This window comes from Periplaneta americana, chromosome 5, assembly GCF_040183065.1.
Source record: "Periplaneta americana isolate PAMFEO1 chromosome 5, P.americana_PAMFEO1_priV1, whole genome shotgun sequence".
NCBI classification, from domain to species: Eukaryota; Metazoa; Arthropoda; class Insecta; order Blattodea; family Blattidae; genus Periplaneta; species Periplaneta americana.
Window position 1 is genome coordinate 43,266,406 of NC_091121.1, and position 16,253 is coordinate 43,282,658.

The following is a 16,253-nucleotide window of genomic DNA, read 5'->3' on the forward strand; positions in this document are numbered from 1 at the left end:
AACTGTTTCGAAACATGTACTGAGGTGAGTTTTTTTCTTACTGTCGAGATATGGGGAGAGGGTTAAGACGATTACTTACGTATTTGTTGACATTTACTTCGACTGTCAACATGGACACGGAGCATTTGATTTGTGTTGTGGAATGATGCCGTACGCAACTGATGATAACAAATACCCTGTGGACGACTTGCCCTTGCAAAACACAGTTCGAAAGAGGTTATGGTAGCACACAGACCGTACAGACCGCCATCTGTTGCTACGATGTTCAAGTTATACCGTACACGTTCTCAAGTTCAGATTGAACGCCTTGAATAATAGGCAACTTCTCTGACATAAAAGCTGAAACTCACTTCAAATCGCTGACTCATCAACAGTGACGTCATGACACACTTTGAAATGAACACCCAGTAGTTTCATCATAAAATTGAAAATATGAAAGCTGTAAGCATGTTCTATACTTTTTATTCACTTTGTATAATACATTAGTATGAAATGTAAAGAAAGTGAATCAGTTTTCATTTGAGATATGATTTATGTTTCTTAAATGTGAAATATAAAGACAGATGGCAGTCATTAAGGTCCAACAATAAATAATTATACTGTTCTTATTGCAGTACCTGCAAGAATTGTCTCATTCAGCAGAGAAATTATCACACCATGGAAAAAGGACATAACACTCCCTTGCAGGAAAGTGGGTACACCAGCACCCCAAGCAATATGGCGCCTTCAAGACAGAATATTGGAAACCAATGGAAGGAAGCAGGTATGAATGACTTGTTTCTTATTCTGATCTAGTACATACTGTATTCGAGGATGAAATTCTCTCATACTTTATTTGTATTTAATTTTCTATGCAATGTTGGGAATATGTCACGGATGACAGATGTCATATTAAACAATTCTTGTAACACAGATTAGTGCTTATTATCATCAGTTTTAAATTTCAATTTTTTTCTTCTTTTATATATATACTAAAATAGACCTAAAAATACACTAAGAGATACCTGTTTGGTCTAATTTTTCTTCCATAAGAACTCTGCATTTGATAACATGTTTTTTTACCGTTAAGAGAATCTGTTTGTTGTAATTTTGTAACAAGTTGACGAACAATTTCCTTATATGAAACAGGATTGCCAGGATATTTTCTTGCGAATCACCTTACCACTGTTCCGCACTAGTTTTTTAATATACACAAATTTATCATACATAAAAACTCTCTGTTTTAAAGTACCTGCACAACTAACAAGGAAAATGTTAACTTACCGTACGCACAATGACAGTTTTAACACAGAACTGAGCAATACATCAACTCACTAACATTTTTAACCAAACTCACAATGATAACAATTTTAAAATATAACTGACACGTGAATTCACAATAAATTCTAAACTAAATGCACATTGATAACAATTTAACATAAACCTGAGTAACACATCAACTCACTAACAAACTCTAAACCAAACTGATTGGCGTGACGTGACTTAGAGCCCTTTGGTGTCTATTTCACTCCATGATTACAGTAAGGAGCGTGTTCTGATGGCACTGAATGCTGTGCTAACCACTTTGTGTGTACAATAAAACAATTAACAAAATACGAAACAAAATAATATACAAAATCAGTAATTAGTGACATTATTATATCAAAAGTCTAAATTTTTTTCAATTGTTTATTATGAAAACTATTTAATATCCATTTTTCAGATAAATAAGGATGGTTCGTTCCTTATAAAGGACATACAACATAGCGACGAAGGCAACTACTCCTGTTCTGTCGAAAACATTCATGGCAAGGATGAAATAGTATACAGCATTAAAGTAAGAGGTACGTCCCAACTGTGTAGTCTAAGAATGATCGAATCTAATACCTGGACATGAGTATGGTTGTGACTAAACACTTCATTTCAGTGCCTCCAGATGCTCCAACATTATCGGTTGTGGCTTCATATGTGGACAGCTTGCAGCTTCAGTGGACTGACAATCATGATGGTGGAAGTCCAATTCTAGGTATGTCTTAAGATCACCTTTAAATCATTGCAATGAATGTATGTTTGATTTTAGTATTTAAATGTACTGCATTTACTCGAATATAAGACACAGAAGATCTGTTGTAATTTTCAAGAACCAAAAATAAAAATTATATTTTGCATTATATATTGGGGTTTATGGTCATGGTCTGAGGACAAGTTTCATTATTAATTATATATAAAATTTATTTGTCATGGTCATGGTCTGAGGAAAAGTTTCATTATTAATTGTATATAAAATTTATTTGTCATGGTCATGGTCTGAGGAAAGGTTTCATTATTAATTAATAATTATATATAAAATTTATTTGTCATGGTCATGGTCTGAGGAAAAGTTTTATTATTAATTATATATAAAATTTATTTGTCATGGTCATGGTTTGAGGAAAGTTTTCATTATTAATTAATAATTATATATAAAATTTATTTGTCATGGTCATGGTCTGAGGAAAGGTTTCATTATTAATTAATAATTATATATAAAATTTATTTGTCATGGTCATGGTCTGAGGAAAAGTTTCATTATTAATTATATATAAAATTTATTTGTCATGGTCATGGTTTGAGGAAAGGTTTCATTATTAATTAATAATTATATATAAAATTTATTTGTCATGGTCATGGTCTGAGGAAAGGTTTCATTATTAATTAATAATTATATATAAAATTTATTTGTCATGGTCATGGTTTGAGGAAAGGTTTCATTATTAATTAATAATTTTGTCATGGTCATGGTCTGAGGAAAAGTTTCATTATTAATTATATATAAAATTTATTTGTCATGGTCATGGTTTGAGGAAAGGTTTCATTATTAATTAATAATTATATATAAAATTTATTTGTCGTGGTCATGGTCTGAGGAAAAGTTTCATTATTAATTATGTATAAAATTTATTTGTCATGGTCATGGTTTGAGGAAAGGTTTCATTATTAATTAATAATTATATATAAAATTTATTTGTCATGGTCATGGTCTGAGGAAAAGTTTCATTATTAATTATATATAAAATTTATTTGTCATGGTCATGGTTTGAGGAAAAGTTTCATTATTAATTAATAATTATATATAAAATTTATTTGTCATGGTCATGGTCTGAGGAAAAGTGAGGAAAAGTTTCATTATTAATTATATATAAAATATATTTTTCATGGTCATGGTCTGAGGAAAGGTTTCATTATTAATTAATAATTATATATAAAATTTATTTGTCATGGTCATGGTCTGAGGAAAAGTGAGGAAAAGTTTCATTATTAATTATATATATAATTTATTTTTCATGGTCATGGTCTGAGGAAAAGTTTCATGATTAATCAGATAAGTTTAGAAACTGACAAATAAATTATACATACATAATTAATCACAGAGCTTATCTGATGTTTCCAATATGAATTGTAAAGTTTCATTAAACCTGACTCTCAATTCAGTGACATTTATGGTACAAGCAACCGTAATTTGAGTGTTTTCGCCACATCTGTGACTCAAACCCTAATGCTCTGGTCTTTCATGCAAGTGGTCCAGGTTCCATACCAGTCAGGTCGTGATGAAATTTGTGGTGGATAAAGCAAACATTGCGAAGTTTCCTCTCAGGGTATTCCCGTTTCCCTCTTTCATTCCACCTTCCTTCATTTCATTTATTTCCAGCAATAGTTAAAAATAGGTTGGTGTGAAGTCTTGGTGGTTCTGATACTGATATAGAAGAACTTGGGTTCCCTGGCTCTGGAGATTATCAGGTACTCGCCTGGCACTGTCATGGGTGAGATAGGATGGCTCACCTGTTAGCATGGAATTCATGCATTCCACTCGGACTTGGACAATTATTGCATACATATGAGTGCACGATGGACCAATGCACGCCTAAAGCTGGCGCCATATACTGGTCCTAATGCTGAATGTTGGACTATTTGTTGTAACTGGTCTGAGAGGCATCCATACATTTCAAGTACAGCTCATCAGAGAGCACTGTTGTCATATTGAGTTCATACAATCATATTGGTGTATGGCCTAATTACTACTGACAGTAGCGTTTGACTGTGGCTCATTGCCTTGTTACAGTAAGCATTTGAATTTCTGCCAAGTTTTGTTTCACCACAGATCCTGGAATGGGTGCCCATACTAATTGCGGGGAAAGACGTAAGTTACTATTCTATGTCAAAACTAAAACAGAATGTGTTTTTGAGTATAGAAGTATTAAGATCATCTGTAATGTTACAGCTGTCAGAAGTGTCTCTGACAGGAATTTGAAAGAATACTTATTCCTTCCTTTGCTTTTGTTTAATAGAGTTCTTTGTTTGTGGAAAGAAAACAAAAAATTTCTTACAGGACATATTAAAGTTCGTCTTTATTAAGAATTCTGATTTCACAAGTTCTGACCTCATCCGGTTTCTTTCATCAGTCCAGAGATTTTTCATTTACAAAAAGACTCGCCTGAAATTATCATTGCTTATTGGAAGAGCATGCATGTGTTCAGTCACTTCCTTTAAGTTTTGCACACTACATATCTTCAAAATAGTGTAGTGTCCCAGTGTTCTTGTGGAGTTTGTACATCTTTCAGTCTCGGAATAAATATGAAATTTAATAATACAAAATTGCAGTGAACAAAATTCCGGACATTAAGCATCCAGAAAACAATTTAATTTCTGTCCTGCTTAGGGAATTTATTTTCTGACAATCCGAAAAAATTCCGAACGGTTGGCAATCCTAGCACGAAGTTCATCTTACACTTTTATTTTCATGGTACCACGAGTGCCGGTGGAGTTTACAGAACTTTTTTATGTGAAAACGTTATAATTTTTCTCTTTTTATAGCTTGAGTATAGATGTTTCACATCAGAAATGTAAAAATAATTCCACGAGTGATGGAGTTTACAGAAAATTCTTTCATGTGAAAATATTTCAATTTTTTTCTCCTTGTAGATCGAATATAGATGTTTCACGTCAAAAATGCAAAAATATTTTAATATAGCGTGGTTTGAGAATGAACAAAAACGGAATTCCTATAATAATAAAAGAGTACAAACCGGAAGGTTACGTAAGTGTAAAAGAAAGGCTTTCGAAGGGACTACCAGTATTGGATTATGAGAAGAACAAAACAAATTGAACTAATTTGATTGTGTATGTTTGTATAGTTTGGCTGATGAATTGTATATGTTCTTAAAATGATTACTAGTCTGTGTAGCTCTACTGATGAATTGTATATACACCTACTGTAAATTGAATGGTAATATGTATAGCTCAACTGATGAATTGTTTATGATTATAAATTGAATTAATCTACTTGATATTAATTGCACAAATTTGTATAGCTTAATGAAAGTATGCTACTTTGTATTGTATATATTTGTATAGATTTGGCCGATGAATTGTATATGCTTTAAATTGAATAGTAATCTATATAGCTCTACTGATAAATTGTTTGTGTTTGTAATTTGAAGTAGTTTGCATGATATGTATTATCAATTTCTGTATATCACAACTGGTTGAATTGTTTATGCCTTAAATTTAATTAAATTGTTTTGTATTATAATATAGCTCAACTTATGAATGATCGTTTGCGTTTGTAAATTTAATAATCTGATTGGCTATGTATTGTATACTTTTAGTAGAGCCATCGATGTTGGTCAGTCGACAGACTCGCTGGGCTGCTGATCCGGAGCTGCGTTCGGGATTGGGTTGGATCCCCCTTTGGACTTTGGTTTCTTCGGAGGTTTTCCCCAGCTGTGGGACTGAAGCCGGATGGTCTATAGCGAGTCCTTGGCATCAACCCCTTTGATTTGATTACCCCCTTTGATTTGATTACCTGGTTGGGTTTTTCCGAGGTTTCCCCCACCGAAAAGGCAAATGCCGGGTAATATTTTGGCGAATCCTCGGACCTCATCTCATCTCACTACATCTCGCCAAAATGTAAAAAAAAAATTTAAAAAAAAATGTAAAAAAATTGTACAAAATTGTAAAAATTGTAGAAAATTACTAAATTGTAAAACTATAAAAATTTGTAAAAATTGTAATTGTAATATTGTAAAATGTTGACATGTTCCATATCTTAAAGCTTCATTGCTCATGTAAGATCTATGGAATAAAATAAATGAATGAATGAATGAGTCTATGAAAGCTTAATTCGTGATTGATTGATGATGATGATGATGATGATGATGATGATGATGATGATGATGATGTATTGTTCCAGTGTACAATAAAAAATAATCGCGTGAACATAGGCAAGATCGTCCTCACTCTTTCGGCAATAAAATTACAGTAACAGAGGTCTTATATTCGAGTAATATGATGTACTATATCGCAACAGTACAGGTCATTATGAAATTGATTAAAATTAACTAACATGGATTTGCCTGCTTATGGCTTTATAATCACTTCTCCTCTTACCTTGTCTGTCTAGGTTATGTTATAAACTACAAGAGAGATCATGGTGACTGGGAGGAAATGCAGATCGAAGCAAAGGCTGACTCTCATATGTTGCACAACCTTTGGTGTGGCACAAGATATCAGCTGTACATCACAGCTTTCAATAAGATTGGAACGGGATTGCCATGTGACATTGTTCATGCCTACACAAAAGGAACAGGTCAGTTTCAGGCAACTCTCCCATTCACAGTTAATGGAAAATTAGTACATACAAAAATTAATAATATTCCATGCTATATCTCATATTAAATTACAGCCTATAAACAAATTATTAAACTTTTTTTTCCACATTTGCAAGAACAAAAAATAAATATTCACGACATTGCTCTTATTGGGAAGTTGCATTGTGTGTTCATTGTGGATGTTGTCAGGTACCGGTACCAGTAACTAATGATTGTGCATGCCTGCAACAAAATACAAATATGCACATATTTTATTGACATCATTTATAATATAAAAATAACCAATTAATTGAATTTCTCGCGAAATATGTGCGTATGTCATATATATGTGATTATGAATAGTTTGTATTTTCAAAACTAATAGTCACTATGATAATTTATATTAATTTTTTGCTCAGAGCTGGCACCAAATTTGTGATAATTTATATTAATTTTTTGCTCAGAACATCTTCTTTCAAGTATTAAACCTCAATGGTCTTTTACAGTTTGTAGACTTTAGAGAGTTTTCCAGTCTTCTACATTCTTCTAGAATATAAACACAAAATTACGAGTACCAGTAATTTTAATATTGAAAGACATCTTGTTCTTTGAATTTGTTCTTTCCATTTATACTTCTGTACTTTTAAATGTAATGTAACACATATTTAGTTTTTTTTTTTTTTTTTTTTTTTTTTTTAGTATTATCTTTATTTTATCAATCATTTGCAGATCTTAGCTCACTGTGCCAGTACAGTGAAGTGTAAACAATTATTTTTTATATGCAGATACCAAAATTTTGTATGGTGCAATTAAATGTCCTAATTCTATTGAAATTCAGTAAAAACTGTCACTGTTGCAGTGCCCGTGAAGCCAAAGCAGTCGCAGCTGATCACTGTGAATTCCACTGTTGTCACGATCTGGCTGGATGCATGGGGTGATGGAGGATGTGCCATATTGTACTTCATCATTGAATATCGTGATGCTCAGCGTTCCAGCGATTGGTCACTTGTATCCAACAATGTGCAGCCTACAGAGCGAGTTTACAGCATCCTCGACTTGGTTCCTGCTACTAAGTACCATCTCCGAGTTACTGCTCACAACAATGCAGGTTCTACTGTGGCTTTCTACAACTTCACCACTCTTACTGCCGAAGGAGGTAGTCAAATGTTTGAGCACTGTTACATTATTTATTAGGGTTATATTTTTCAGAAATAATTTTATCATTGCATTAGATAAATGTATGTTTGTAAAATCACTGACATCACTCATTCCTGGTAAATAGTGGTAGTGCTAACATTTCAAATTTTGAAACAAAGGCGTGTGGGTGCGCAGAATTAATCTAGATGGACAACTTCCATTAGCATCACAGTAATTCCACAATCTCGGGAAAACAAGGAGAGGAGTTTATTAAAAGGATTGTTAAATTTTTTTACATGTCTTACTTTACCATTGTCAGCTTCACGGTTTACTCCTTACAATCTGTTTCAGTTAAAGTTCTTCCCATCTTTTCTTCATCTTCCTGGTTTTATTTTTTGTTCTACTTTAAATAATTGCAACATGATTCTTTCTTTCACTACTATCTTACGATTGTTGTTTTTTCCCCAGTTCTTTCATTTAAGTTAATGATATCAGTTGTTCCCTCATGCATGTATCGTATTTCTTCGCTAATTTAGAAAATTTTAATTGAATTTCTTTTCGGGATTTATGTCTGAGGATTCTTTTTATTGTTTCCACACATGATTTAACTATGTAATGATTGGAGTCACAGTTTGAACATTTGAACCTCTTGTTGATTTAACATCCATTACAGATGAACTGTGTCTTTTGGATGCAAATATATGATCAGTTTGATTGACATTATCATAACTGGTACCTATAATTTTCCATGTATCTTTTTGTGATTAGAACATACTTTTAGTAATAAAATGATATGCAATTGCCAGTTGGCTTAACAATAACATACTTAAGGGAATATTCAGTCCCAATTTTTACATTACTGTCACAGAGGATCATTAACATAATCAGATATTATAGTTTTGTTATCTTCTTACATTTTGTACAGTCATCAGTCATCATAAAAGACAGTCTTTTCATCTTTTTAGGTACTGTTTTCTGTTGAAACATATACTAATAATACTGATATACTTTTAAAATGGCCCTTTAATCTTATCTTACAAATTCTATCGTTTATTGGTTCCAAACACACAAAAACTTTCTTATTTGAGTGTCAATAATAAAACCAGTCCCACATCAGCCTGTTCTAGATCCTGAACCACTACAAAACATAGAGAAATCTTGTTTATCTATTTTCCATTGTTCAACCCACCTAATTTCTTGAAGTTCTAAGATATTTATTCCAAACTTTCATGCTTAATTTGATATTTTTGTCATTTTACCTGGTTATAACATCTGATCTGTAATTCCATGTTAGAATTTGTTTGTTCCATTTTTCATTGTCAGATCGTTTTCCATATAATTCATATAGCTTCTTAGCTAATTGTGAAGGTTTTGTGACTATACATTTCTTTCAAAAATAGGAACAATCTTATGTTTAATTTCAAGCAAATTATGACAAGGAACACAGCAATGGATCTACTTACTTGTTTCTTTGCAGTCACCGTGATTCCTGAACTTGCTCCACCAGTGTCGCACTCTAGAGAAGTGCCTTTTTATGCAAACGTCAAGGTGATCATTCCAATCCTAGTATCACTGGGCTTCCTGCTTGGACTTTTGGGAGTTGCAATTTTCATACGCAAGAAAAGTAAGTTATTATAAATTATAATCCAAATAGTCACTGCCTAGTTCCAGCTGTTCCCTCTAGTGTACAACTTGCATGGATTGTTGTACACACTGGTAATAGACTGTGAACAGAATTATGTTGATCAAGAAGAAAGGCATTTCATTCTCCTATATTGGATCAGAATCTCTCGGTCATCCTGCCCGGATTTGTTGAATTGAAGAAAATTTACCTCATTAAGGGTCAGTAAATCCTATTTTCGTTAAACGCGAGATGTGTTCGAAAAGACAGTACCTGCCATTTGCGAATATTTCGTAATTTCACTCATGTGAGCTGACTTTTCTCGTTCTTTGGGAAGCCAGAGACATTTTTACGAAAGCATCACTTCATGTTACATATTATTCTAAGCGTTTAACGTGTTCAAGACAATCTAGCGGCCTCCTAACTGTGAAATACAATCTTTTACCAGTTTTTTTAATGCAATAAATGTGAAACCAGATGAAATTAATTGTCATATTTGTGGCGTCTACGTCAAAATATGAGCAATGGAATTGTGAGAATGTGAGTTACACAGTTCAACAACGCCATGAGGCACAGAGCGACTCATCACCTGTGGTTAATGATTATTTAGTGCACGTAATCAACATGAAAGTTCATGAAGACAGATGGTTCACATTTTCAGCGCCTTCTATATATTCCGCAAATTTCAAGTACGAAACTGTTATCTATTAAATTTTAGCAGACCGTTTAGACTTTCGGAATTGTATTTATATCAGTTTCCAACATGCTCTCTGCTGCCAGTGCGTTAATCTTTCTCGTATATGACACAGTAAGCAAGGTGTAGGATTCTTGAATCATAGAGTTAAGGTAACGAGACATAGGCGTTCCATATGATTCAATACCAGTTCATGGAGTGGAGGCTACCTCACTTCCCTAAAATCAGAAATTCAAGCAGACAATTTCAACCCACAAGTTGATGTGCACAGTTTTTTTGGGACAGGAAAGGAGTTTTGATTCTATTGTTGCCTCAAGGCAGATTACAGTGCAGACTTAGTGCCGACCGACTTTCATCTGTTTCTGCATCTGAAGAAGTTCGTTGCTGGCCAGCATTTCTTCAGCAATAATGATATCACAGGAAGAGTGCAGAAGTGGATTCTTATAGATGGTCCGATTATATGAAGAAGTGATACAGAAACTTGTGCCCTGTTATGATAAATACCTCAGTAACTTAATGGTGGAAAATAGGTAGAAATGTGGTTTAGGCAGATAAAAAATACAATTTTTTTAAATAATTTCTCATGCTTTTTCAATGGCCGAATGGTAGGTAGGTACTGTACTTACTTTCCGAACAAGCTTCGTATAAAGGGGTATAGTAACAGAGACATTGATATTGACATGTTATTGTTACCAAAAGAAACACCTAGAATAAATGATGTAATAAGTATTTGCATACATAATGATTTAAACAGAAGACAGAAAATATTTGTTTAATTTCCTTGTTTTGAACATAAGTGTAACACTGCTAATGGCTTCATTGCCAAATGCAAGGCATTAGACAACAACATAAGTGTAATAAATGTTCTGTCTAAGTGTGGTTTGAAGACTTTGAAGCTGTTTTACTAAAATCAATGCAAAAATATCGCCATGTTTGTGCAAATACAGAGCGATCACCTGACTCCCAGCCAGGAACATGAGCAACAAACATACTTGCATGGCTGGTGTTGACTGCGTCATTATCGATCTGTAACATTCTGCATATTTTTACTCATATAACTTTGATTAATAATACCATGCACACAATTATATTTTTATTATATAATAAGTACTAACCTGTGTTACAGAAGTTGTTCAAAGTGATGTCCATCTGCTTTCATACTTTCCCGATATCTTTTGATGAAATTGTTGGATAATTTTTTTATAACACCGTGTATATTGACATGTAGCCATTTGCGCTTGTATCTACTTTTGGCGATTATGATTAAGAATCCTGTTCTGAGCTAGGGACAGCCATTACGTCGGATTTTATTAGCTCCGTATGATAGGATGGCGAAATGAGCCCAGGGTCCAGCACCAAAAGTTACCCAGCATTTGTGCATAATGGGTTGAAGGATAACCCCTGAAAAACTTCAACCAGAAGACAACTTGTCCCAATCAGAATGCGATTCTGGGCCTGCTAGTTTCGCAATCACACATGCTGACCACTATTCCAAAGCGATGGATCAGGATAATATAATTTGATAGTCATATACAGTAGCGTGCAAATTAATCCGAACAACGTAATTACTTATGCAAAAACACTCAAACGGGATAAAAAAAAGGATCTAAGACATACCTCAGTAATCTATGTGGCCTCCCTTGTTCCTAATAACAGTTCTGAGACGATTTGGCATGGATTCCACTAATTTCCCACAAATATTCTTCATTTCTTCATCGCGAAACCATACACCAATGGGGGCAGAAATCATCTTCTTTGTAGAACAATCCATTTTTTGCATTCTTCTTTTGCAAATTGACCACAAGTTCTCAATAGGGTTGATGTCGGGTGAGTTGCCTGGCCAGGGGAGTACCTGAATATTCTTCTTGTTGAAGAATTCTGTAGTTTTTCGAGACGTATGGCATGGTGCCAGGTCTTGTTGGAACACACCTCTGTCATCCGGAAATGATTTTTGCAGCTGGGGTACGATTCTGGTTTCCAATAAGTGAATATATTTGTCAGAATTCATCATTCCCTTGATAGGTGTTAATGCTCCAGGCCCTTCATGTGTAAAACAACCCCAAAACATTACTTTAGGGGGGTATTTGGGTGCTTGTTGGCGATGAGCTGCTGTTACTTTTCGGATCCTTTCCGTAAGAAACACGGTGGCCGTGGACCTCGAAATGAGACTCATCGGAAAAAAGTACATTCTTCCAGTCATTCACTGTCCAGTGTTGATGTAATTTTGCCCACATTAAGCGTTTTTTTTTTTTTTGCACATAACAGGGGTTAGCAGTTGCTTCTTAATAGGCTTACGAGCCCTTCGTCCAACTTCCAAAAGCCTACGCCGCACTGTTGTGACGTGAATATTCGCCCCAGTGGTAGCCATTAACTCGCGGGTTAAGTCGACAGCAGTTAGTCTAGGATTTAATTTACTTTTCCTGACAATTAAACAATCATCTGCAGGTGAAGTCTTCCTTTTCCGGCCACAGTTTCCTTTTTTCTGGGGTGTGATGGATCCAGTCTCCCTGTATCGTTTTATGATCGAATTAACAGTAGCCAAACCGATGTGACATTCTGCAGCAATTTGCCTCTGTGTCATACAAGAATGCTCTGCTAATATTATAATTTTAGACCGTTTTCGTGGAGTTGTATCCATTTGTGAAGACGACAGAATATACACAGGATTGCAGTATTAAGTCTTCAACACAACTGAAATGCTTATAAGTACAAAACGACAGGCAAAATGTCACATATTATAAAAAATAATGACAGACCTTCAACAATGGAATTACACGTACTACAGATGTCAATTAAAGCGGTATGAGCAGCTGTGAGGCCAACAATGACAGAAAATGTAAAAATATGTCGTGTTCGGATTAATTTGCACGCTACTGTACTTCCACAGACTTTCAGGTGATTATATTAATAAATTCATTCAATTTCTCTTCATTTATGAGACTTAACGGTTAGGTTAATGTCTTGTACACTATCTCTCTCATAAGTCCAGAAATACTGGAGTATTGGACAACTTCACAATCTTCAACAGGAAGATAATGGAAATTAACAAATTTATTAATTACCGTATTTGCTGGCATATACTTTTTTTTTGTACACTTTTTTTAGGGAAAAGCTTTATCACTGAATGTTATATTGAGTTTGCAGTATTTCAAATATAAAGTAATATGTAGATCTACTTTCATCAAATACCAGTACTGGTACCTAATGTAACTAGAAAAAGATACATTTTAATATTTTTCGTCAAAACCCGAAATTCATCTCCAGAGCTAAGTGAAGAGTCACTTAAAACTTCTTATAAATCAGAATCTGAGTCCTCATACAACAAATTGTCGTCTGTGCCATCCAGTCATTACTAATATCACATTACCTTCTTTATGATTTAATCACAGTCTCAGTGTTCACAGCAGCCCATGAAACTTTGACCCATTCATAAACTCAGTATCAACGTATAAAATGCACCCTGTTTTTCAGATGCCAGCAAATACTTTCCAATTGTATTATTGAACTTAGAGGGAGAATTTTCAATGTGAACTTACTGACTAGTATTTGCATTGCATTATGTATTTCTTTAAAACATACCTATTTATTTTAACATTTGCTCACAGAGTCACAAAGCCAGGACGCTCACATGGGTGAGTCTCCGTCAGTGGCTCAAATGCAGAATCAACAGAACAGGGACCAGCAATACTTAGCAGTGAGAGTGGGTAGTGGACAGCAGGCCCTTAGCATTGACTCCGCAAGCTACAAGACAGACTCCGCAGGTATCAATTTACATAACGAAGATAAAATATGTTACATTATTGATATTTTATTAGCCATCTGATTCACATTTAATGTTTCTCTATATAAATATTTCGAGTTTAGAATAGTTCTAATCAAGAGCAAGAGTGCTAATGGCTTCATTGCCAGATGCCGAGCATTAAACAACAACATTTGAGGCGTTCAGAGCTAAAGTGGATCAAGTCCAAGAGACGTAGTTTTGAGATAATAGATAACTTGCTCTAGTGGATTATCTAATTTCACTAGCAATAATTTTATTGCTCTATTCTCAAATTCTAGATTTATAAAATATAAACAATAAATTGTGATGTTAATTGATGCAACGCTTTGGTGTCTTGATCCACTATGGCTCAGAACTTCGTGAACAAATAATCTGAGCCAAAAGTGACTGGTATCACCTACCGGCGAATGCTTGGAATTAGGACTTGATCCATTACTGCTCGGAAAAGATCCAACTTCAGATAATCAGAAAATGAATTAAACTCAATTTATGAAAATTTATGACTTGATCCACTTTAGCTTTGAACGCCTCATTTAAAGAAAAGCATTTTCAGTACAATAAAAAAAACATACTCTGTAACAGTTATGCAACATTTGTAAAATTATGCGTACCGGTACTGGTATGAAATTACATTTGGGTTGTTCAAAAGTGTGAAAACTTTTAAAAAAAATTAAGATATTTTTCAGATATTCGAGATATTTAAAAATGTCCCACGAGGAACAGTATCTGTTCAACTTTTTTTTTCTGTCTAGCATTATTCCCTCATTTTTGTGAGAATTACCTGCATTTCAGTTTCTGATATTGGGATGCCAGTGCTGCCCCCTAGGATACAGATTTAATAGTCAATTTCGCTTTCACAAGTTGATAGATTGTTCAGTTCTGTAGTCTGGTTTTAAATGTTCACTAAGTACCTAGTATTGGAAGCATTGTTCAATTTAAATATCTTCTTAATCTGGATATGTGATTGCTTATTTTTTTTAATTTAGTAGTGCTATGGTTAGCGTCTCTTTTTGTTTAGGAAAGCATCAGTTTCTAGCTCTATGTAGCATCAGTTCAGCTGTGTTGGTTGATATTATAATTTTATTGTTCGAGTCACCGAAGATAATTTTGTAATTGCATGTTCAATGAGTGTTTATCAACTGAAAAAGAGTCCTTTTGAAACAGTATTGAAAGATAAGGACATTATGGCATATATTAGGAATAGCAAAAGTACAAATTCATTAAGAAAACTGTTTTGTAGTCAATAATAATTCAAGACATGTAGTACCGTAGTTTAAATAAAAAAGTACCGGAATGTTAAAACATGTAACAAGAACGAGGAAGAAAATGTACCTCAAAATTGTTCAATGACCCTCATTTTTAGCTTTCATGTTCTTCCTTTTTCGCCATCCTAAATAAAGTTTGCATACTAAATAAAAATACAATTTCATTCACGAAAGAAAATGGGATTTGTTTATGTAAAAAGTGAACAATATATAAAATTCACAAATGACAGCCATTTTCTTCTTCAGTCATTAATGACCTCTTTTCAAAGTTCTGTATAGCTTTCAAAGAAAATTATGCGAAATGTTCCACATTTCCCGAATAAATTATCGTTTCAGTTCTTCAGCATTTGATAGGCGACAAAGGAAAACTTTTAAATAACCTTAAATCCAGAAATAGATACAGTTATAGAAGTCTTCTAAGAATTCCTTATGTTATTATTGAGTACCGATACTAACTCATTTGCATCTTTCTCAAAATTCTCTTCGCATTGCACGTTCCTTATTTGAAGTTTTCACTCATTTCATGAACTTAAAGCTCTGACAATATTTCCATCATATATCTTGTTTTAAGGCTTTTGGTCTACAGAAATAAATTTTCTGTCACAGAACTGATCTCTCTAAATGTTACTACAATATTCCGAAAAGAATACAGATGATAGAACTTACATCTTCTTATTAATCGATTATGTTAACAATGCTGTATCTACTGCTAGGTTATTTGCGTGAATGAATGATAGATGATAAGATAGGATATTTATTAGCCTTAGGAATTACAATAAAATTCATGGCATCGTCAGAATAAGTAATAATAAATGTAGCATAACATGCTATTTCAACTTGAATTCTTAAAGAGAAATAAAATATCTACAAACAGTATTCTACAATGAAGTCGTTTTTTAAAGCATTCTTATACAGATAGACATAATAAAATCTGGTGTCAGCTCGTAGAATTGCTGGCAAATATAATGTACAGGTATCATCTCTCCCCAACTTTCTCCAGACCACTAGTTGTTTATCTTCTTCGTCGGCTTCTTCTTCTTCTTCTTCGGTGACCTCATGCAGGTACATTGAACACATAAAAAAGGAGAGCATTTTGTGAGATGAAGATTCGCCATTGAAATTTACTGGCATTCACCTTACAGCTAAACCA

At 33.8% G+C, this 16,253-nt stretch overlaps 1 protein-coding gene across 9 annotated transcripts in view; it reads left to right on the plus strand.

Annotated features, from left to right (window-relative positions):
* The window catches only part of Dscam4 (Down syndrome cell adhesion molecule 4), an 888,085-nt gene that overhangs the window by 849,505 nt on the left and 22,327 nt on the right, over positions 1-16,253 (plus strand). For all 9 annotated transcript variants that reach the window (XR_011332025.1, XM_069825522.1, XM_069825527.1 and 6 more), the window contains exons 25-31: positions 615-763; positions 1,703-1,823; positions 1,907-2,005; positions 6,419-6,604; positions 7,465-7,761; positions 9,220-9,366; positions 13,663-13,818. Coding sequence is in view for 8 of the 9 variants with exons in the window: in XM_069825522.1 (XP_069681623.1) it covers positions 615-763; positions 1,703-1,823; positions 1,907-2,005; positions 6,419-6,604; positions 7,465-7,761; positions 9,220-9,366; positions 13,663-13,818 (1,155 nt within the window). In the remaining variant the exon portion in view is untranslated. The remainder of the gene's footprint in view (positions 1-614; positions 764-1,702; positions 1,824-1,906; positions 2,006-6,418; positions 6,605-7,464; positions 7,762-9,219; positions 9,367-13,662; positions 13,819-16,253) is intronic.